General features: G+C 46.2%; 1 protein-coding gene across 1 annotated transcript in view; it reads left to right on the forward strand.

The window, feature by feature from the left end:
• Positions 1–21,108: 21,108 nt before the first annotated feature.
• LOC148679789 (uncharacterized) overlaps positions 21,109–25,166 on the forward strand; it is a 415,121-nt gene continuing 411,063 nt past the window's right edge. The window contains exon 1 of the mRNA XM_088651496.1: positions 21,109–23,776. Within this exon, the coding sequence (XP_088507622.1) occupies positions 21,316–22,317 (1,002 nt within the window). The 5' untranslated portion in view covers positions 21,109–21,315 and the 3' untranslated portion in view covers positions 22,318–23,776. The remainder of the gene's footprint in view (positions 23,777–25,166) is intronic.

A 25,166-nucleotide genomic window follows, 5' to 3' on the forward strand; every position in this document is an offset into this window, starting at 1 on the left:
ATTCTGCCCCGAGTTTTGTGGCCTCTGCTGATCTATGCAGTCCCAATGTCAGCAGTTGAGTCCCTAGAAAGGAAGATCAGTGGCTTTCTTCAAAAATGGTTGGGCCTCCCACGCAGTCTTACCAGTGCTGCACTATACGGGACAAGTAACACCTTGCAGCTCCTCACAGAGGAATTCATGGTCGTATGCACCAGGGAAGCCCTACAGTACAGGGACTCTAGAGACGGCAAGGTGTCATCAGCCTGCATCGAGTTAAGGACAGGCAGGAAATGGAATGCTGGGAAAGCAGTGGAGGTGGCAGAGTCACACCTGAAACAAAAGGCTCTGGTGGGCTATTTTCCAAAGACCTTAGTTAGCCAGGTCAAAGGCAAGGAAGGACACCACCCACTCCAGGGAGAGGTTCGAGCAGGTGTGGAGGAAGAGAGAGTCAGCAGGGTGGTAGGACTCCGGCAGCAGGGAGCATGGACTAGGTAGGAGAATACACTGCAACGTAGGATCACCTGGGCGAACATCTTGCAGGCGGATTTCCAACGAGTCCGTTTCCTAGTACAAGCTGTCTACGATGTACTGCCAAGCCCATCGAACCTCCACGTTTGGGGAAAGAATGAGACACCTTCCTGCCTTCTTTGCTATGGAAGAGGCTCTCTAGAACATCTCCTCAGCAGTTGCTGCGAGCTTAGCCTCAGCCATTAACACCAGCAAGAACCATCGTGCTCCAAGGAAGGCAGTCCACTTCATCAAAGCTGGAGAAAAACCCTGGGCCCTCCCACAATTAATAACAGGCCTCCTCCACAAAGCCTCGGACTGGCAGCTGGAGGTCGACCTGGGAAAACAGCTGAGGTTTCCTCATCACATCGCTGCAACACGTCTCCGTCCAGACATTATAGCTATTTCAGAAGCTTCAAGACAGCTAATTATTCTGGAACTTACAGTGCCGTGTGAAGAGCGTATTGAAGAAGCGAATGAGAGGAAGAGCGCTAAGTACCAAGAATTAGTGGAGGAGTGCAGGTAGAGAGGCTGGAGAACTTTCTATGAGCCCATAGATATCGGATGCAGAAGCTTTGCAGGGCGTTCACTTTGCAAAGTCCTCAGTCGTTTGGGCATTACAGGCGTGGCGAAGAAAAGGGCCATTCGATCCGCAAGCGAAGCCGCAGAGAAGGCCACAAGGTGGCTGTGGTTTATGAGGGCAGATCCGTGGACTGCTGTTAGGACACAAGTCGGGACTTGATCAACCCCGACTGGGTCACCTGGGTGAGAGTGTATGATGCTGAAATACTTATTGCAGACAAAAAACCTACGCGAGAGAGGATTGAAGCAGAATTGTGTCCTTTATGTATACAATCTAAAAAAGAAATCAAGATCCTGGGTGTTATTTTCGATAGTGATCTTAATTTTAAATTTCATATTAATCAAGTTACAAAAACATGTTTTCATCATTTGAGAAACATTGCCAGAATTCATTCTTTCCTATCTTTTGATAATGCTAATTGTTTTTTTTTTTTTTTTTTTTTTTGCTCTCGGCTTGATTACTGCAGTGCTATTTATATTGGTTTACTTAAGGGTTATATAAGGAAGTTGCAACTGATATGCATCCTACTTTTATTTCTTTTTAAAAAAACACCTCAGGGTTGCCAACTTTGGTACAGTACCCGATCAAAATGGCCGCCCAAAACCCGTTGCATCCTGTTCTCAACCTCACCCCCGAACACCCTCTCCCCCTCGGTGTCCCGGGTTTTCAGAGACATGTTGGCAGGTTAGATGATCTCTCTTTTTGTATATTGTAGTGCTGTATTTATACTGATTTGCTCGCATTTCAGGAATGTGTGTTGTGTTGGCAGATTGAAATAAGCAAAGTCTGCACATGTTTAGCGTTTTTCCTTATCGCAAACACAACAGCAGTCTGGTAACATTAATGGATTTGTTGTTATTTTCAGGGTTAATTATTGTGAAATCCCGATTGCAACAGAGAAATACTGTAAACTGTAACACTGTAAGACGATATCTCTGTAGATGGATGACTTTTCATCTCACAATCAGCCTTATAATCTTAAAGTGTAACCAAAATCAGCAGTTTTGTCATCACTTTAGAAAGAGTCATTTAAACACTAGCTCTAAAGTGATGTTGGTGAATTAGTAACGGCTTCTGCTGTTTTGAAGTCAGCTGCAGATGTGAATGAATGGCAGAAGAAAGTACTTCCTAATAAAAAACGGATTTTAGACTCTCTGTTTTTGATTTTCTTCTTTATGTACAAGATTATGTCGTTGAACTGTTGTATAAACACAATTATGGCTGTATATCAGCACTGGTGGGGTGCACGCCTCCCACCATTACACAATCACCACTATTGTGTGATTGTGTGGATATATGCATATATGTGTGTACATGTGTGCTTTTATCTGAGTATATATTTGTTGTTTATTTTGCTTTATTTGTCTATACTTTTTTTTATTTGGTTTATTTTACAAAGCTTGTTTGTTGTTTGTGAAGCACTTTGAGTTGCATGTATGTAGGAAAAATGCTATACAAATTAAATGTAGTGTTATTATAATTGCAATTATTATTATGTCAACTTACACTTATCCTAAACCCAGCCTCACAGTCTACTTATAATTTAATGAGAATTACTTGACATGTAGATGGAATGTAACTTAAATTCAACAAACAGACCATCAAAATAAAGTGAGACCCTGGTCTATTGTTTTATGGTCAGATGAAACAAAAATGCAATTGTTTGGTCACAACAATGTAGCCCTCATTTGCCATAAAAAATGTTTTTCTTTTTTTTCCAGCCAGTTCACTATAGGGAACCTGCTCACATTAAATGGCACCATTAAAAACATATTTTTATTATTGAAAAGGGTATGAATAATTTTGCACATGCCAATCTCACACAAGATATTTTTTTCTATTATATTATAGTACATCATATTATTATCTTTTGGCAGAAGCTTGTGAATTCAATTAAACCAATCAAGCTATATTTATTTAGTGCTTATACAGTTTCAAAGAGTTGTTGTTCATCTAAGCATTTTAAACAAAAATTGCAATCAAATGTTACATTATGATTATAATATAATCATGTATATGTAGGCCACAGTTAATCATTTAATTTACAAAAAAAATAAAAATAAATAAAAAACAGGTAACAAAGTCATCTTTTACTTTTTTTATCCTGAAAAGCCATTTGTAATACATATACTCTACTTCACTTGGCACAAATAAAGCTGTGAGTTTCAACCCACCTTTGCAGATGTGGAGAGCAGAAGGATAAAATCACACTTCAAGTGTTTCATCATCAATTGTGTCTTTAGTAGCTCAGACTGCAGCCATGAATCCTGAAGTTAAGGTACTCTAGTTTAACCTGTGTGTCAGTGTAAGTGCGTGTATTTGCCTTCACACAGGAATGAGAATATTTGAATAACTACAAATAAGCTTGTATTCCTCCATTTCTCTTTTACAGGACTTCCATTTTTTTGACCTTCAATGTTAAAAAAGCATTGACATCTGATCTAAAGTTTAAAATACTTAAATAGACTACAAACACATTTCTACATGCCCAAATCCACCTTTGCAAAGTCACATAATAAATGTAAAAATGTGTTGCATATAATGTTGAGTAACATGCTATCTATCTATATATGTAAACAGATATCCCATGTAGGTCTCATTCAACACTTCATTTAGCTTGGATTGCTCTTCTGCTTGAGAAAAAATTCTGAACTCAACAGATGTCTCGTCTTCCTAACTTTCAAGTCTTTACATTTCTCAAAACTTTCTGTTCAAAAGCAGACATTCAACATTGCCCCGTGCTCTGTTCTTGAAGTTCCCCCTGTTCTAGATTTAAGGGGAACAAATAAGAACAGCTTGCCAAGTTGTCTTGCATGGTCTTGTCTGTTTTCCTCATTTACAAGTTACTTTGGATAGAGTAAATATAATATCTTTCTTTATCCAGAACATGTCCTTTTCAAGGTTAACATTTGAATACCAGATCCAAACCAATTTCAAACCAATGGACACCACTGTATAGTTTATACTGTGAGTGTCACAGCAGCACATCTTATGTGCATATATAGTAGCTCACATGACTTCCATGATTTTGACTTGCATCAGACACACTTGCTTCACACTAGAATAGTATTATACCAAAATAAACATTTTTGTTTATTAATTCATCCTCAATTTTTTCTTAAAATCTTAGACATATTTGACTGATATTCAATTAACTCTTACTCTTAATTAAGGTCTTCATGGATTCACTTAGATCTAAAAAGCTGAGGTCTGACTGGAGACCAGAGTGAGTTTGGGTCCAAATCTAATGTGTGCCATGAGTCAGGTCCAGTGTTACATGCTTCTGGTCTCAGGTAATTTAAAATGTGTTTACCAAATGTACCCAATCAGATATGATCCCTTTAATGAGTGTCTATTTACAATATTTTAATCATATTAAATGCCTACAGCCTTACAAGCAGCCGCTCAGAATGCTCATGCAGAAGCACATCCCCCGGTGTGTCTGTCCTCAGAATTGGTTTGCACCGATAGACCTGAAAGACACATATGTTCATGTCTTCATTTTCCAAGTCACTGGCAGTTTCTGCGGTCTGTGTGCCTCTAGAACGTTCGAGGTTACTAAAGTAACCCTTCGTTCCCCGAGGAGGGGAACGGAAGCACTATAAGTGGATTTGATTTGTAAAATCCACGCATTGGGAGGATTCGGATCAGAAGCCGCTTGTCTGGAGAGTATTGAACGGGCCAATGAATGAAATTAATTGGCAGCGTAAGCTTGCGCAGGTGTGCGACATCTGCAATTATCTCAGCATATAAGCACACCTGAAGCCAGCAGACGCCATCCTTTTAAGCTGAAGAGACTTTCAAACAGCTAAGGGACAGTCATTATGGCGACGGAGTATAGTGCTTCCGTTCCCCTCCTCGGGGAACGAAGGGTTACTTTAGTAACCTCGAACGTTCCCCTTCGGGGGGAACTTCAGCACTATAAGTGGATTTGATTTGTAAAATCCACGCATTGGGAGCCCATTGAAAGCGCCATAATGACTGCACCTTACCAACACCCCCGATGAGGAGATAGTCAAGCAAGCGTGACGCACCCACATCATGGGGGGCAAGGTCCTCCAACGTGTCCCTGGCCCTAATTCATCCTACTTCAACAGAAGTTTTACGGATTTAGATATATTTTTTGGGAAGTCGTGAGCATCTAGATAATTCTAGGAAATACGACAGTACGTTGGGAAGCGTGCAATCCCGATAGGGAGGACGCTGCGGAGGCCATCCGTTACCCAAGGGGGGGATAGATGGCAGAATTTACATATGGACTAGCCCTAAAAAGGGGGAGTACGCATAGCAAAAGAGTGGTTAGCGGAGAGGGAAGACACGGGTCCGCCCAGGGGGGGGACTTAACCGTGGCGGAATAAGCATATGGGATCGCCTAGTGGGGATCACGCATAGCAGGCACCTATACCCAAAACGCGGGCTGACCAGCGGGCAGACCTACAACGTAGTGGGCCAGCAAGTGACTCCTCCGCTGAGTCAGTGCTGGGGGCCATGGAGGAATCTGCAGGGCTCACCTGACGGGGAACTTTACTGACAGATAAAAAAGGCGCACGTACCTCCGTGTTAGGGAGAATGGCGCAGCAAGCGTGTTTCAACACCCTACCGAGTTGTCTCCTCAATCACCAAAGGGTTACCTAATACCCTTGAGGAAACCGGCTCCACTCGCAGATTGTAAAACCTTGCAAATGTGTTGGGTGTCGCCCAGCCCGCAGCTCTACAGATGTCTGTTAGAGAGGCGCCGCGTGCACGCGCCCAAGAGGATGCAACGCTCCGAGTGGAGTGTGCACGAACTCCCGGGGGACACGGCTGACCTCGACTCGAATAAGCGAGTGAAATGGCATCCACAATCCAGTGGGATAATCTTTGTTTCGATACGGCACTTCCCTGCTGCCGACCGCCATAACAGACAAAGAGCTGCTCAGATGATCTAAAATTCTGAGTACGGTCCACATAAATGCGCAGAGCGCGAACTGGACAAAGTAAAGAAAGGGCTGGGTCTGCCTCCTCCGGGGGCAGCGCTTGCAGGTTCACTACCTGATCTCTAAAGGGGGTGGTAGGAACCTTGGGCACATAACCGGGGCGGGGTTTCAGGATGACGTGAGAGTAATCCGGCCCGAATTCCAGGCACGAGTCACTGACCGAAAATGCCTCCAGGTCCCCGACCCTCTTGATGGAGGCCAACGCAACCAGCAGAGCTGTCTTCAGGGACAGAAATCTTAGAGATACTGATTCGAGTGGCTCAAAGGGATCGGATCGCAGACTCGTGAGAACGAGGGCGAGATCCCAAGAGGGCATGAGAGGGGGGCGAGATGGATTAATTCGCCTAGCACCCCTGAGGAACTGGATGACCAGGTTATGCTTTCCCACGGTGCCGCCAGCTACCGCGCTATGATAAGCGGAGATGGCGGCCACGTAAACCTTGAGAGTGGAGGGCGACAGCCTGCTGTCCAACTTCTCTTGAAGGAAAGAGAGCACAACACTAATCTGGCAATTTCGGGGGTCTTCTCTGCGAGACGCACCATTCAGTGAATAGACTCCACTTCAGGGCGTAGGCGCGCCTCGTGGAGGGGGCTCTAGCCTGAGTGATGGTATTAACCACCGCAGTCGGTAGGTTACCTAAGTCTTCCTCGCGTCTAGGGACCACACGTGGAGGTTCCAAAGATCGGGGCGAGGGTGCCAGATGGTGCCCTGTCCCTGAGATAGTAGGTCCTCTCTCAAAGGGATCCGCCAGGGGAGGGCCGTCGCGAGGAGTGAGAGCTCTGATATCCAGGTCCGGTTGGGCCAAAGGGGCGCAACTAGCAGAACCTGTTCCTCGTCCTCCCTGACCTTGCACAGAAACTGCGCGAGCAGGCTCACTGGGGGAAACGCATACTTGCGCATGCCCCGAGGCCAGCTGTGGGCCAGTGCATCCGTGCCGAGAGAGCCCTCGGTCAGGGAAAAAAACAACTGGCAGTGAGCGTTCTCGGGGGAAGCAAACAGATCGATCTGGGCCTCCCCGAATCGCGCCCATATCAGCTGAACAGACTCGGGGTGGAGTCTCCATTCTCCAGGGCGTAACAGCTGTCGTGAGAGCGCATCGGCTGCACGATTGAGCGTGCCTGGGACGTGAATGGCGCGCAGCGATTTCAGCCGCGGGTGACTCCAGAAGAGCAGACGGCGGGCGAGCTGAGACATGCGGCGAGAGCGCATACCCCCCATGCGGTTGATATACGCCGCCGCCGCCGTACTGTCCGTCCTGACCAGCACGTGTTGCCGCTCCAGCACCGGTAAAAAGCGGTGGAGAGCGCGGAACACTGCCAACAGCTCTAGGCGATTGATATGCCAATGCAGCTGGGCACCCTTCCAGAGGCCCGCAGCCGCATGCCCGCGACACACGGCCCCCCAACCTGTGTTGGAAGCGTCTGTTGAAACAACAACATGGCTTGACGCCTGTCCTAGAGGCACACCGGCCTGTAGGAACGAGGGGTCGTTCCAAGGGCTGAGGGCGCGGCGACACAGCGCAGTAACCGAGACCCGGTGTGTGCCCGCGTGCCATGCGCGTCTGGGGACCCGATCGTGAAGCCAGTGCTGAAGTGGTCTCATATGGAGCAACCCGAGCGGCGTGACGGCGGCTGCGGATGCCATATGCCCCAGGAGCCTCTGAAAGAACTTCAGTGGGACCGCTAGTTTGCTGTCGAGCTCCCTCAGACAGTTCAGCAACAGGCGAGCGCGTTCCTCGGAGAGGTGCGCTACCATGGTGATCGAGTCCAGCTCCATCCCGAGAAAAGAAATCCTCTGCACGGGGGCGAGTTTGCTCTTTTCTCGGTTGACCTGAAGCCCCAGTAGGCGGAGATGCCGAAGCACCTTGTCCCTGTGCATAATCAATTGCTCCCGCGAGTGGGCTAAAATCAGCCAGTCGTCGAGATAATTGAGTATGCGAATGCCCGCGAGCCGAGGGGGCGCTAGGGCACCCTCCGTGAGTTTGGTGAAGACCCGCGGAGACAGAGAGAGCCCGAAGGGGAGGACCTTGTACTGCCACGCTCGACCCTCGAACGCAAACCGCAGAAATTGGCGGTGGCGTGGAAGAATGGAGACATGGAAATACGCGTCCTTCAGGTCTATGGCTGCAAACCAATCCCGAGGACGAACGCATTGGAGAATGCGCCTCTGCGTGAGCATTCTGAACGGCAGCCTGTGCAGACAGCGGTTCAAAACGCGCAGATCTAGGATTGGCCGTGACCCACCGCTCCTTTTGGGTACGATGAAGTATGGGCTGTAAAACCCACTCTCCATCTCGGCTGGAGGAACCGGCTCGATTGCACCCTTCGCCAGGAGGGCAGCAATCTCCTCTCGCAAGACAGGGGCGGACAGGGGGCTGACCCTGGAGAAATACACGCCCGTAAACTTGGGGGGCCGTTTCGCGAACTGAATCACGTAACCGAGTCTGATTGTGCGTATGAGCCACCTCGAGGGGCTGGCCCGCGCTAACCAGGCAGGCAGAGCCCTCGCTAATGGAGTCATCGCTACAATCGCTGACGTACCAGCGGTGGGGCAGCGCGGAGTGGGTGTGCTGATCCGGGAAGCACGAGGGTCCCGCGGAAGAGCTGGAGGAGAGCGATTCGCTCTGGCTCCGCACCCTGACTCCGGAGAGGGGGCTGGAGGGCTGAGGGAAGGGAGACCGTCCCCCCAGCGCTCGTGAGCCACTGGCGAAGCACGTAGAGTCTGCGAGCCGGAAGGCAGCGCGTCCCGGACTGGCAGAACTCGTGCAGTCACATCCGGGGAAGGGAAAAAGTGCTCTTTTACTGATGTTTTGGTGGCACTGAAAAGTACCGTTGTTATCGGGGCCCCGCCCTCCAGCGGGGAAAGAGCAAGTTTCCTCTTCTCCGGATGGCCTGTCTCAGGGATGCTTTGCGGTCCGTTTACCGGACTTAACGGCGCCCTGGGCAGGAGGGGCTGCCTGCTTTCGAGGTGAACGCCGCGCCCGCTTGGCCGGAGGCGCAGGCGGGGGCGGGGCAGCACTCGTTGGCGGGCGCCCTCGGCGAGGAACAGCGGAAGTGGATGGCTCGGCGGGCGGAGCGGGCTTACGGCCACGCCGATAGATGACATTGCCCATCGCATCCGACTGCTCTTTCACCGCCTTGAATTCCTGGGTGAATTCACCGACGGTGTCGCCGAACAGGCCAGCCTGGGATATGGGCGAGTCAAGAAAGCGAACTTTGTCAACGTCGCGCATATCGGCCAGGTTTAGCCAGAGGTGGCGTTCCTGAACCACAAGTGTGGACATCGTCCTCCCCAGCGCACACGCGGCGGACTTAGTAGTCCGAAGAGCATAGTCGGTCGCGGTGCGCAGCTCATGTAATAAGCTTGGGTTGGACCCGCCCTCGTGCAGCTCGGCCAGCGCCTGCGCTTGGTAGCGCTGGTAGGTGGCCATCGCGTGCAAAGCAGAAGCAGCCTGGCCCGCAGCCTTATAAGCTCTGGCTCCGAGGGAGGCAGACAACCTACAGGCTTTGGACGGGAGGCGGGGCAAACCCCGCCACGTAGAGGCGCCGCGCGGACAAAGATTGACCGCGATAGCGCGCTCCACTGACGGGATCGCCTCATACCCCCTGGCAGCTCCGCCGTCAAGGGCGGTGAGGGCGGAGGCACACGCAGCACGGGCAGAGAAAGGTGCCCTCCAAGACTGCGTGAGCCTACTGTGCACTTCCGGGAAGAAGGGGACGAGAGGCTTCGAAGGCTTCGCCTTCTGGTCCTCTACGTAGCACCCATCTAGTCGGTCCGGCCGCGGAGCTGGGGGATAAACCATCTCCAACCCCACGGCCGAAGCAGCCCGGGAAAGCACGGCTAACATGTCTGCTTCAGGATCCGATTTGACAGCGCTCACCTGCCCGGAGGGGGCGAGCGGGTCCGGATCTTCGTCGGATGAAAGCCCACCCTCCGATGCCGCGGAGGACATCTGATCTCCGGTGTCAGCGAGTGTGAGAGCTACCATCTGGTTAGACGGATCACTCTCACCACCCGAAGCTTGGATGGAGCGCCGTGAGGAGCGAGAGGTCCGCGAGCCCGTGGGCGGCGGATTATCTCCCGCTGAAACCCTCAGATCTGCCCGAGCGCCCGCTGCTTTTTTAGAACAGGAGGCAACTGGGGTGGCTCGCTCTCTTGCGAAAGTTAGCCGCGATCTTAGCTGTGCAACGGTCATGGCATCGCAATGACGACATGAACCGCCCGCGAGCACCGCATTAACATGCTGGACCCCCAAACATGCAATGCAGTGATCGTGTCCATCATCCGGAGCCAGGAAACCCCCGCATCCAGAAACGCACAGTCGGAGCGCCATCCTGAAAAGGACGTGCTGCACGACTGTGTTGCTCTTTTAGGAAAGTTTGCATATACGCACCGCTCTGGAGGACCGGACCCAAAGAACCGCAGGCAAGGGAGTAACCCAGCTCGACCGTCTGCCACCGCGAAGACCCACTCTGGACCGGGAGACACACTCGTTCGCTCTGAAGTGCTGATCAGCAAGAGGAACCCTCATCGACTCACTCAGAAAGGATCTGAAGCGAAAAGGATGGCGTCTGCTGGCTTCAGGTGTGCTTATATGCTGAGATAATTGCAGATGTCGCACACCTGCGCAAGCTTACGCTGCCAATTAATTCATTCATTGGCCCGTTCAATACTCTCCAGACAAGCGGCTTCTGATCCGAATCCTCCCAATGCGTGGATTTTACAAATCAAATCCACTTATAGTGCTGAAGTTCCCCCCGAAGGGGAACAAAGATTTCTCCATATTCACACTAGCCAGCATGTCCGAACTCATGGCTAATGAATGATGTCACAGCCCCTGACTCTAACTGGCCTTCTAGGGCTCAGTCTTGTAAATAATAAAAAATCATTAATCCGTTCAAATTTACAACCCTTTTGTTATGCTAGGGATAAAAACATCCACTAAATTAAACTGCTGTAAAAATGCATTAAATAAATATTTTTCTTTCAAATTTTTTGCATAAATATGTTAATCAACCTCAGTCCTGATCAAAACTACTAAATTGTTTATAATTTTAAATAAAAAAGTTTTGAACTCTTTAATTGCCAAATTCATAAATGATGTCACTGGTTTGGTAAAAAAAGACACAAAAAATGACGTATTTTCAGTATAAAATGTAATTGTGGACTGGACTTTTTTAAAAACATTTTTTACAGTCTTGGACATATGTGAGATTAGTTTCAACATTGGCTTTGATGCAGTGTTAGATTTTTTTTTTTTTCCCTAATTTACGCTTGGTGGCTGTTTTGCCAAATTGACTTTAATTATAATCACATTTGTTGCTGCATAAATGCACAGTCTTTGTTTTTATAGCTTTTATTTACTCCACGTATAGTTCTAAGGGCTGAGATGCATATTTTGATTATTTTAGACACATCCAGGTAAGTGTGTAAAGGTCACTCTCACAGAAATAAAATCTAGAAACTAAGCTTTTTCACATATTTTTTTCAAATCTAAAGGGTTCATCGTGCCAACGGATAATCAACAGTAAAAATTACAAAATGTACCTCTTCCCAACAAAGAAAACCACCACCAATCAAAAATGCATGATTATATGGTATTATGGATTTGTAATAATAAAAAAAATGTCACCAACAGTAAATTAGGAAGAAAAAAAATATCAAAAACAATGCATCTAAGACAATGTTGCTTCACATGTCCACGACTTTGATAAAAGGTAAAAAAAAAATCCAGTCCACAATTTTTATATTCAAAATACAAAATAATTTGTCAGTTTTTTTTTCACCAAATCAGTAACATCATTTATAAATTTGGCAATTAAAGAATTAAAATCCTGTAGTTTTCTAAGCAATTTAGTCATTTTTATCAGGACTGAGGCTGATTAACAGATTTATGCAAAAAAATATATAAAAGTATTTTTAGATATTTAGTGGATGTTTTCATTCCTGACATAACAAAAGGGTAGCAAATTCATCTATTTATCAAATTTGTCAATTGTGTTTTTTTTTTTTTTTTTTTTTTTTGTAATTCAAAGCTTTTTTCTCGAAAAATGTATCAAAATAAAATTTGTCACCAAAATTTATTCTGCATCTGAAACAGAAAATGTTTTGGTCAAATTGAATTTGTAATTTGAGTATCTAAATCACAAGTTACAGACAGTGCGGTGGCTTGGTGGGTATATGTCGCCTCACAGCAAGAAGGTCACTGGTTCGAGTCTTTGCTGGGTCAGTTGGCATTTGTGTGGGTCAGTTTGCATGTGCTCCCCATGTTTACATGGGCAAGGATAGACTTGGTGATTTGGGGGCCCTAAGCAGTTCCAGGTATGGGGCCCTAGCATTTTTGAAAAGTAAACTGCATGTTAAAAAGTAGGCTATTTAAATAAATAAATAAATAAATAATATATATATATATATATATATATATATATATATATATATATATATATATATATATATATATATATATATATATATATATAAAATAAGTATATTAAATACTTAAAGTATATATTTAAATTATTATTATTTAATATTTAAAGGAACCTTTATCTTCTTGGTGTAAAATTAAAAGTAATACATTTACAAATAAAAAACAAGTTCACAAATTTACTATGTACAGCAGGAATGTTCAAACTTGGTCCTGGACTGCTGGTGTCTGCTGATTTTATCTCCAACTTGCCTCAACACACCTGCACAGATGTTTTGAAAAGTAATAACATTCAAATCTTAACAGTTATAGACAGATTTTACAACATATGACAGAATATTTAAAAAAGAGCTATATGATTAATATAGGCTTCTTGGCATTGGTCGGGGGCCCCCAATTCTCCGGGGCCCTAATCAGCTGCTTACCTCGCTTATTGGTTAAGTCTGCCCCTGCACGTGGGTTTCCTCTAGGTGCTCTGGTTTCCCCCACAAGGTCACACTATAGGTGAATTGGGTAAGCTAAATTGTCTGTAATGTACTGTGTGTGAAAATGAGTGTGTATGGGTGTTTCCCAGTGATGGATTGCGGCTGGGAGGGCATCTGCTGTGTAAAACATCTGCTGGATAAGTTGGCGGTACATTCTGCTGTGGCCAGATTAATAAAGGGACTAAGCTGAAAAGAAAATGAATGAATGAATGAATGAATGAATGAATGAATGAATGAATGAATGAATAAAATATGAGTTACATAAAATAAACTGTTCACTGACCACAAACAAGAAAAGAACTTGCATTAAATTACAAACAAAAGTTTGATTGCAAACTGTAATGCTGAGTAAACATGCAACTGTGTTTTGTGTTTGCAAAGAAATAACTTTAAATTTGATGTGAGTCCTCTGCACTGAACCTTTGTAGCTTGGTGGCCTACATAATAAAGCTGCATAGCATCAGCACCACCTGGTGAGCAGGTTGTGCCTGTACTCTGTGGCGACACATGGCATTATGCTGCTAAATGCCAGATAAAAGGAAAAGCTCGCAAGTAGACCAGGGAGAACTTGTGGCACCTCCATCACCTGCAAGGCTTTCATTTACATTGGGGCTGAAGGGAATTTTATCTATGAGTCGTGGTATTACATCATGGCATTCCTTGCACGGACATTGACAATCCACCCAAGGTTTTCACCCTCAATGTTCAGTCTCTTCACCCGATACGACAAGTGACTATTCCAGTAAGTCTTGCCATCTCCTGAAATCCTTAAGGGGCTACTCAGTTTTATTTGTTTAGCATTGGTTTTAACCCATTAATCCTGGGCCATCCCTGGCTCCCTAAGCACAATCCCCATATTGTCTGTCCCTTGAGACCGTTATGTCTAGGTGGCACACCTGTCATGTACATCTGTAGTATTGACCTCATTTAATGAGGCTCATTGCAAATATCTTGGCAGATTGTATTCTCTATCCAAACCAGAGTACGAGGCTCTAGAGAAATATCTCTCTGAACTCTAAATCGCTGGCAGCCAGTACCATAGACCATTTCACCTTGGCTACCAGTTTCTTTTTTGTAAAGTAGAAAGATGTCTCATATCCTTGCATAGATTATTGTTAGCTGAACAGCATAACAGATAAGAACCACCATAGTCTGTCCCTCATGTTATTAGACTTCAAAATCCTACGAGGAACAAGTGTTTTTATCAAATTGGATCTCCATAATGCATATCATTCTGTGCACATCAGGGAGGATGATGAATGGAAAATCATTAATGCTCTCTTTGTTTACTTTGATTACTGGGTTCTTTTCTTGGGCTGGTCAATGCGCCATCTGTATTTCAGACACTGGTAAATGACATTCTTAGCGACATACATGCTCAATATCTTTGTCTTTTATACACTAGTATACATTTTGAAGTAGTTAGAATACTTATGTTATAGTGTCATTCAGCACAGTCTACTCAAACATTTTTGAGAATTTCCGTTCACAAAGATAATATAGAATTGACTTATATCCTGATGTCTTTGCATTAATGCTATTGTAAGGAAACCTTTTTTTTCTGTCACAAATCCACTGCTACAACCTTTTGGTGAAATTACACTGCATTGACTGTGTTGCTAGTATTGTGAGATACATCTGTCATACATATTGTTATGCAATAAACTAATTCTTTTAGATTTCGTCTAAATGTAAGTATTCCTACAAAACAAAGTTTTAAGTTACAAGTTTTAAGTGTGTACAAGACATGGATAAAGCACCTTTTTCAGAGCTTAAAACTACTGTAAATTTAAATTAATTTAACAAGTTGCGTACCATGCTGGGAAAAATTAATACATTTTTTATTACCTTTGTCTATTTTTACCTTTATTAAACATGTATTTTTAAGGCATATATTAACCAAACTTCTGAGTGTGATATGCGTGCCTGATTGAGAGAGATTAAGGAGACTGGGAAAGAGAGGGTATGACGCAGAACTTGGGTGCACCCAGTCAACCATTGTAGGAGACAATATGGTACATATTACCATCTTGTGGTAGAATTGCGACTGCATCATGACCGCCACCTAAAATACTTCAGGAAATACTTCTTGTAAAATAATGTCAGTGTGTTGATAAAGTTTTAATTTTGTTGCTGTTTTAATTTTGTGTCTAAAAGTGTATTTGTCTGTTTGTAATTGCGTTGTAAAAGTCATCTGGATGAAACTTTTAATAACCAATAAAATAAAGTCATTATTACACTTTAGTGAACATTATAAATAAGATATTATTAAAATACTAAAACATAAACAAATATTATTATCCAACTTGTATGACTATACAAAGAATGTTGTTAAACAATACAAATAAAAAACAAGTAACAACAATATCACTAGTATTAAATATTAAAAAAAAATATTTACAAAAAAATTTTGCTGAATTTTAGTGAAGATTAAACAAGATTATACTTAATATTAAATTTCTTGGTAAACATTGGTAAAATGTTGTACTGACATGCTGGCTGTTGCTATGTGTGATTTCTCCTGGTGGGGGTGGCGGCCTTGTTTTCCGTGATCAGCAGTTGTGGGGTGGTAAAATCCTGCTCCTTGGGTGTACTGGGTGACAGAAAAAAGTGGGCGGGTTGAAGTTCTTGCTGTTTCTTAGCTTCATCATCTAATTCTATCTCAGCTAGGTAACTCAATCTATGTATTTGTGCCCTGTTGCGGTTCCTAGGAAGCAGCCTATTTAGTTTTGGAACTAAGCTCAGGGCAAAATAGTACATTTCATCCTCCTGTCGTAATCTGGGGTTGTGCAGAGGTTGTTGGTTGCGTTATAATGTCCAAAAGTTGTTGTTCAATGTTACTTGTTGTGTTCATCTTCTTCTCTGCTTTGGAGGCTGACTATCAGTCATGAGTTTATGTACTCTGGGATGTGCAGAGAGGGTTAGGGTGTGATGTCTTGATGTAAGTGGTGGAGTGGAGGTTCCAGGCAGTTGTGGGGGAAATTTGGATCTTTGAGTGGTCTGTGAGGGTGTTACAGGCATCTATATAAGTGTAAATGGACTATGGTCTACTAAGGTCTGCTACCTCTGTATCCACATCCTCCACTGTCATGTCCACTGATTCTTCCTCACTTTGCAGATGTTGTCTGGAACTTCACACTATAATAGATTAATGATAAAATAGATAAGTATATTTAAAACAACATACACAATGCACTTCTACAGTTTAGTCAAGATTTATTGTCATCATCATTCAAATATTATAATGTCATTATGAATGCAAAAGGTTTATAAGACACTATTACAAAAAGTCTTGATATTTTAAAGTAAAAAATTTAATTATTAAAGACACAATACATACTAAACTTCTAGGTTGCATATTTGGCATCTCTTAATACCTTCCATCTTCACTTGTCACCCTTGTGGCACCTGTACACTTTTGGAGCATGTATTTTAACCAGAGGAAATTTTCAATGACGCAGACTACACATTTTCTTTGATGCATTTCCACTAAAAACATATTTAATGAGACTTTTTCAGAATTCCAGGATGGAGAAAAATCTTCAATTACAAACTGTCAAGAGCAAAGGTGGTAGTGAAGTGTGCTTTTGGCATCCAGATGGAGGATACTTCACACGAATGTACAGCCAGAAAATGCAGCTTGTAATAGCTGCATGCATCATCCAAAATTTTCTAATAAATACAGCAGAAAATCAGAGATGGCTGGATGAAACTGAAGAAAGAAGGGGCATGCTGTCTAAAACATGGGTGGAAATAGAGTAAGCAGAGAAGCCTATGATGATATACTCATATTTTTTTGCTCCCCTGAAGGAAAAGTGCCATGGCAAGACAATGTGATCTAAGCTGAGTAATTGCATAAAGCTATAAAGACTGTAATTTTTATACTGACTATAGACAATGTCCTCCTATCATTATTTTTTCTGTACAAATATCATAATCACTCTAAAGTGTTTGTTTGAATCATTTATATTGTAGAAAGTTGTACAAATTGTATTTATTGTTTTTTTCAAAATTAAATAAAAGTATTAAAAACAAGATTGTGTTCCATCTGCCCACAAAAATATTACACAGGGTATAAAGAAATCACATTATGTTAAGATAATTTTGTGGCTTTAAATTAGTCAAAAGGGTACCTTAAAAGATTAAATGCAAAAACAAAGTAACAAAAATTTTTTTCTTCTCTGCTTTTGTTTAGTTATTTCACTTTAAAACCAATAAAATAACTTTTTTGTAACTTTTTATATACTACATTTACAGACAGAAACCTAAAAATGCACATTATAAAAGAATACTTGATCTGAACTTCACATATAATTATGAAGTGTTAATATAGTTTGTTTTGATCTTCATAAAATTGTTAATGTTAACATATGTAATGACTGCTGATGAGCGCATCATTGCCAAATCAATCTATGTACATATAAATGTACACATGTACAGCAAAATTACATGCAATCCAAAAGATAACATATTAAATTTACATCTTCAATGTAATTATCTTTATTTGTTTGTTACGTTGTGTATTCTAAATGACGACTCTACTAACCATCCATACCAACCACTTCTGCCACTGCCTCCCATGCTTTTCTTTGGCTTGTAAGTCTTTATACATCACATTTTTTTAGGTCAAATAGGACTGTTTGATGTTGAACCTCTATTATAAGACGAGTGTCATCCATGGTGCCTTTCAGGTGTCTTCTTCTATCCCCAGCTACACCAGATGCCACCATGCGTGTTTGTTCATGGTGAGTATAAACTACACAACATATAATATAACTTGGTAGAAATTATTTTATTTTAATGGATATTGTACTTTCAGGGCATTCCCTCTGATTTACAAACTTTAAATATGTTTTTTTGCAGCGCTGCAAAAATAGACCCAGCGGCAAAACTCTCGCAGCACAGCTGCTTCAGTGAGACTCACACCTCACGCTGATGTGCTGCTTCTGTGTATGGTATGCATGCAACACATGGCCCCACATCCTGTAGTGGAAGCTTCCGTCAGAAACACAACATGCCTGAACCCTTGTTCCCCTTCGGGGGGAACTTCAGCACTATAAGTGGATTTGATTTGTAAAATCCACGCATTGGGAGGATTCGGATCAGAAGCCGCTTGTCTGGAGAGTATTGAACGGGCCAATGAATGAAATTAATTGGCAGCGTAAGCTTGCGCAGGTGTGCGACATCTGCAGTTATCTCAGCATATAAGCACACCTGAAGCCAGCAGACGCCATCGTTTTCGCTTCAGATCCTTTCTGAGTGAGTCGATGAGGGTTCCTCTTGCTGATCAGCACTTCAGAGCGAACGAGTGTGTCTCCCGGTCCAGAGTGGGTCTTCGCGGTGGCAGACGGTCGAGCTGGGTTACTCCCTTGCCTGCGGTTCTTTGGGTCCGGTCCTCCAGAGCGGTGCGTATAGTTGCAACTTTCCTAAAAGAGCAACACAGTCGTGCAGCACGTCCTTTTCAGGATGGCGCTCCGACTGTGCGTTTCTGGATGCGGGGGTTTCCTGGCTCCGGATGATGGACACGATCACTGCATTGCATGTTTGGGGGTCCAGCATGTTAATGCGGTGCTCGCGGGCGGTTCATGTCGTCATTGCGATGCCATGACCGTTGCACAGCTAAGATCGCGGCTAACTTTCGCAAGAGAGCGAGCCACCCCAGTTGCCTCCTGTTCTAAAAAAGCAGCGGGCGCTCGGGCAGATCTGAGGGTTTCAGCGGGAGATAATCCGCCGCCCACGGGCTCGCGGACCTCTCGCTCCTCACGGCGCTCCATCCAAGCTTCGGGTGGTGAGAGTGATCCGTCTAACCAGATGGTAGCTCTCACACTCGCTGACACCGGAGATCAGATGTCCTCCGCGGCATCGGAGGGTGGGCTTTCACTGTCCGACGAAGATCCGGACCCGCTCGCCCCCTCCGGGCAGGTGAGCGCTGTCAAATCGGATCCTGAAGCAGACATGTTAGCCGTGCTTTCCCGGGCTGCTTCGGCCGTGGGGTTGGAGATGGTTTATCCCCCAGCTCCGCGGCCGGACCGACTAGATGGGTGCTACGTAGAGGACCAGAAGGCGAAGCCTTCGAAGCCTCTCGTCCCCTTCTTCCCGGAAGTGCACAGTAGGCTCACGCAGTCTTGGAGGGCACCTTTCTCTGCCCGTGCTGCGTGTGCCTCCGCCCTCACCGCCCTTGACGGCGGAGCTGCCAGGGGGTATGAGGCGATCCCGTCAGTGGAGCGCGCTATCGCGGTCAATCTTTGTCCGCGCGGCGCCTCTACGTGGCGGGGTTTGCCCCGCCTCCCGTCCAAAGCCTGTAGGTTGTCTGCCTCCCTCGGAGCCAGAGCTTATAAGGCTGCGGGCCAGGCTGCTTCTGCTTTGCACGCGATGGCCACCTACCAGCGCTACCAAGGGCAGGCGCTGGCCGAGCTGCACGAGGGCGGGTCCAACCCAAGCTTATTACATGAGCTGCGCACCGCGACCGACTATGCTCTTCGGACTACTAAGTCCGCCGCGTGTGCGCTGGGGAGGACGATGTCCACACTTGTGGTTCAGGAACGCCACCTCTGGCTAAACCTGGCCGATATGCGCGACGTTGACAAAGTTCGCTTTCTTGACTCGCCCATATCCCAGGCTGGCCTGTTCGGCGACACCGTCGGTGAATTCACCCAGGAATTCAAGGCGGTGAAAGAGCAGTCGGATGCGATGGGCAATGTCATCTATCGGCGTGGCCGTAAGCCCGATCCGCCCGCCGAGCCATCCACTTCCGCTGTTCCTCGCCGAGGGCGCCCGCCAACGAGTGCTGCCCCGCCCCCGCCTGCGCCTCCGGCCAAGCGGGCGCGGCGTTCACCTCGAAAGCAGGCAGCCCCTCCTGCCCAGGGCGCCGTTAAGTCCGGTAAACGGACCGCAAAGCATCCCTGAGACAGGCCATCCGGAGAAGAGGAAACTTGCTCTTTCCCCGCTGGAGGGCGGGGCCCCGATAACAACGGTACTCTTCAGTGCCACCAAAACATCAGTAAAAGAGCACTTTTTCCCTTCCCCGGATGTGACTGCACGAGTTCTGCCAGTCCGGGACGCGCTGCCTTCCGGCTCGCAGACTCTACGTGCTTCGCCAGTGGCTCACGAGCGCTGGGGGGACGGTCTCCCTTCCCTCAGCCCTCCAGCCCCCTCTCCGGAGTCAGGGTGCGGAGCCAGAGCGAATCGCTCTCCTCCAGCTCTTCCGCGGGACCCTCGTGCTTCCCGGATCAGCACACCCACTCCGCGCTGCCCCACCGCTGGTACGTCAGCGATTGTAGCGATGACTCCATTAGCGAGGGCTCTGCCTGCCTGGTTAGCGCGGGCCAGCCCCTCGAGGTGGCTCATACGCACAATCAGACTCGGTTACGCGATTCAGTTCGCGAAACGGCCCCCCAAGTTTACGGGCGTGTATTTCTCCAGGGTCAGCCCCCTGTCCGCCCCTGTCTTGCGAGAGGAGATTGCTGCCCTCCTGGCGAAGGGTGCAATCGAGCCGGTTCCTCCAGCCGAGATGGAGAGTGGGTTTTACAGCCCATACTTCATCGTACCCAAAAGGAGCGGTGGGTCACGGCCAATCCTAGATCTGCGCGTTTTGAACCGCTGTCTGCACAGGCTGCCGTTCAGAATGCTCACGCAGAGGCGCATTCTCCAATGCGTTCGTCCTCGGGATTGGTTTGCAGCCATAGACCTGAAGGACGCGTATTTCCATGTCTCCATTCTTCCACGCCACCGCCAATTTCTGCGGTTTGCGTTCGAGGGTCGAGCGTGGCAGTACAAGGTCCTCCCCTTCGGGCTCTCTCTGTCTCCGCGGGTCTTCACCAAACTCACGGAGGGTGCCCTAGCGCCCCCTCGGCTCGCGGGCATTCGCATACTCAATTATCTCGACGACTGGCTGATTTTAGCCCACTCGCGGGAGCAATTGATTATGCACAGGGACAAGGTGCTTCGGCATCTCCGCCTACTGGGGCTTCAGGTCAACCGAGAAAAGAGCAAACTCGCCCCCGTGCAGAGGATTTCTTTTCTCGGGATGGAGCTGGACATGCGGCTGCGGGCCTCTGGAAGGGTGCCCAGCTGCATTGGCATATCAATCGCCTAGAGCTGTTGGCAGTGTTCCTCGCTCTCCACCGCTTTTTACCGGTGCTGGAGCGGCAACACGTGCTGGTCAGGACGGACAGTACGGCGGCGGCGGCGTATATCAACCGCATGGGGGGTATGCGCTCTCGCCGCATGTCTCAGCTCGCCCACCGTCTGCTCCTCTGGAGTCACCCGCGGCTGAAATCGCTGCGCGCCATTCACGTCCCAGGCACGCTCAATCGTGCAGCCGATGCGCTCTCACGACAGCTGTTACGTCCTGGAGAATGGAGACTCCACCCCGAGTCTGTTCAGCTGATATGGGCGCGATTCGGGGAGGCCCAGATCGATCTGTTTGCTTCCCCCGAGAACGCTCACTGCCAGTTGTTTTTTTCCCTGACCGAGGGCTCTCTCGGCACGGATGCACTGGCCCACAGCTGGCCTCGGGGCATGCGCAAGTATGCGTTTCCCCCAGTGAGCCTGCTCGCGCAGTTTCTGTGCAAGGTCAGGGAGGACGAGGAACAGGTTCTGCTAGTTGCGCCCCTTTGGCCCAACCGGACCTGGATATCAGAGCTCTCACTCCTCGCAACGGCCCTCCCCTGGCGGATCCCTTTGAGAGAGGACCTACTCTCTCAGGGACAGGGCACCATCTGGCACCCTCGCCCCGATCTTTGGAACCTCCACGTGTGGTCCCTAGACGCGAGGAAGACTTGGGTAACCTACCGACTGCGGTGGTTAATACCATCACTCAGGCTAGAGCCCCCTCCACGAGGCGCGCCTACGCCCTGAAGTGGAGTCTATTCACTGAATGGTGCGTCTCTCGCAGAGAAGACCCCCGAAATTGCCAGATTAGTGTTGTGCTCTCTTTCCTTCAAGAGAAGTTAGACAGCAGGCTGTCGCCCTCCACTCTCAAGGTTTACGTGGCCGCCATCTCCGCTTATCATAGCGCGGTAGCTGGCGGCACCGTGGGAAAGCATAACCTGGTCATCCAGTTCCTTAGGGGTGCTAGGCGAATTAATCCATCTCGCCCCCCTCTCATGCCCTCTTGGGATCTCGCCCTCGTTCTCACGAGTCTGCGATCCGATCCCTTTGAGCCACTCGAATCAGTATCTCTAAGATTTCTGTCCCTGAAGACAGCTCTGCTGGTTGCGTTGGCCTCCATCAAGAGGGTCGGGGACCTGGAGGCATTTTCGGTCAGTGACTCGCGCCTGGAATTCGGCGGATTACTCTCACGTCATCCTGAGACCCCGCCCCGGTTATGTGCCCAAGGTTCCTACCACCCCCTTTAGAGATCAGGTAGTGAACCTGCAAGCGCTGCCCCCGGAGGAGGCAGACCCAGCCCTTTCTTTACTTTGTCCAGTTCGCGCTCTGCGCATTTATGTGGACCGTACTCAGAATTTTAGATCATCTGAGCAGCTCTTTGTCTGTTATGGCGGTCGGCAGCAGGGAAGTGCCGTATCAAAACAAAGATTATCCCACTGGATTGTGGATGCCATTTCACTCGCTTATTCGAGTCGAGGTCAGCCGTGTCCCCCGGGAGTTCGTGCACACTCCACTCGGAGCGTTGCATCCTCTTGGGCGCGTGCACGCGGCGCCTCTCTAACAGACATCTGTAGAGCTGCGGGCTGGGCGACACCCAACACATTTGCAAGGTTTTACAATCTGCGAGTGGAGCCGGTTTCCTCAAGGGTATTAGGTAACCCTTTGGTGATTGAGGAGACAACTCGGTAGGGTGTTGAAACACGCTTGCTGCGCCATTCTCCCTAACACGGAGGTACGTGCGCCTTTTTTATCTGTCAGTAAAGTTCCCCGTCAGGTGAGCCCTGCAGATTCCTCCGTGGCCCCCAGCACTGACTCAGCGGAGGAGTCACTTGCTGGCCCACTACGTTGTAGGTCTGCCCGCTGGTCAGCCCGCGTTTTGGGTATAGGTGCCTGCTATGCGTGATCCCCACTAGGCGATCCCATATGCTTATTCCGCCACGGTTAAGTCCCCCCCCTGGGCGGACCCGTGTCTTCCCTCTCCGCTAACCACTCTTTTGCTATGCGTACCCCCCCTTTTTAGGGCTAGTCCATATGTAAATTCTGCCATCTATCCCCCCCATGGGTAACGGATGGCCTCCGCAGCGTCCTCCCTATCGGGATTGCACGCTTCCCAACGTACTGTCGTATTTCCTAGAATTATCTAGATGCTCACGACTTCCCAAAAAATATATCTAAATCCGTAAAACTTCTGTTGAAGTAGGATAAATTAGGGCCAGGGACACGTTGGAGGACCGCGCCCCCCATGATGTGGGTGCGTCACGCTTGCTTGACTATCTCCTCATCGGGGGTGTTGGTAAGGTGCAGTCATTATGGCGCTTTCAATGGGCTCCCAATGCGTGGATTTTACAAATCAAATCCACTTATAGTGCTGAAGTTCCCCCCGAAGGGGAACGTTCGAGGTTACTAAAAAGCACTATACTCCGTCGCCATGATGACTGTCCCTTAGCTGTTTGAAAGTCTCTTCAGCTTAAAAGGATGGCGTCTGCTGGCTTCAGGTGTGCTTATATGCTGAGATAATTGCAGATGTCGCACACCTGCGCAAGCTTACGCTGCCAATTAATTCATTCATTGGCCCGTTCAATACTCTCCAGACAAGCGGCTTCTGATCCGAATCCTCCCAATGCGTGGATTTTACAAATCAAATCCACTTATAGTGCTTCCGTTCCCCTCCTCGGGGAACGAAGGGTTACTTTAGTAACCTCGAACGTTATTTTGTGTGCTGCAATTGGGAGATTTGTTGGATAATTCTGGCCCTAGTAAAGATGAACGCAAATATGACATGTTATTGTAATGCAGAAAACTCTCCAGTCAACCAAGGGTATGTTTACACAATATTACAATATGCTGTAAACAGCAGTTTAACAAAGTTTCCACTGTACTACAGACAACATCGTTTCAAATCACAATAGTTAAGATTAGACTGGTCTGGGAAAACGCCTAAAAACATGTACCCACGTCATAGATGTCGTGGATTTTTACCATCGTACATGCACAAGTTAGTTTGCTTGAGTGAGCATGGCGAATGTGACATAAAACAATGGCAAGCCAAAGAAGTCATAAATGTACTATTGCCTAATCACATTTACAAACACATTTAAAAGAGCTAATGTCATTTTAAACGTTGTCAAAAACACATCTAATGAAGCACACATTATTTTATCTTCATAATTATCTAATGAGCTATAGACAAACCTGTTTAACAAATTTGATCTATGCATTTATGCTGTTGTTTTGTGTTCCATTTAGATGCTCTTCGCTTGATGTTGGACAAAATAGGCTTATTTATAATAGGTTTGTCTATAGCCTGTTAGATAGTTATGAACACATAACAATATTAATAATAATTAATAACTTTCATTTTAATCTGATAAAATTAATCACGTTTTTTAAAATGCAATTTACATGTAAATTAAAAATGGTAATGTTTCATATGAGTTATATATTTAATTTAACATAAAGCAATGTATCATTTAAATTGATTATTTTAACATAAATTAGCAGGCTATAGGCCTTTCATTCTCAACTTTTACAACTATCTTGTGTGATTTTAATTATTGTTATAAATGAAATACTTGAAGTGAAACAGTATTTTACTGTAAAACGAGTAAGATTTGTATGAAATTGTGTAGTGCAAAGAAATAAATTACAGTAATGTACTTTATGTGCCCATTAAAGATAGTAACTGTGATAATAAATAGGAAATTACTGTTCAGCCATTACTGTCCCATCTACTCTGATGCTTTTTTGTGTTATATATAATAGTGCATTTATCTTAATGCCGAAAACAATGATTTGGACATTGATACACACATACACAGGATGTCTGTCTTATTCTAAGCACAAAATTGTGAAAAAAAAGTTTTCATAATGTTTTGTCCCTTTAAGGGAGTCAGGTGTTTGATTTGTTCACTTCTGAGTGCTCCATTCTCTGTTAAGCAGTTCTGATGTAGAGTCTGATGTTTTAAGCCATAAATAAGAATCTACAATGAGTAAGTAAAATGTGTTAAAATGTTTTTGAGGATTTCTAAAGTAAGTCTGTGTATTAAGTTATATTGTTGTTGTCTTGAACTGTGTACTTGAAGGCTACATTGTTTTT

The sequence above is a fragment of the Danio rerio genome, chromosome 19, assembly GCF_052040795.2.
Source record: "Danio rerio strain M-AB ecotype USA chromosome 19, GRCz13ab, whole genome shotgun sequence".
NCBI classification, from domain to species: Eukaryota; Metazoa; Chordata; class Actinopteri; order Cypriniformes; family Danionidae; genus Danio; species Danio rerio.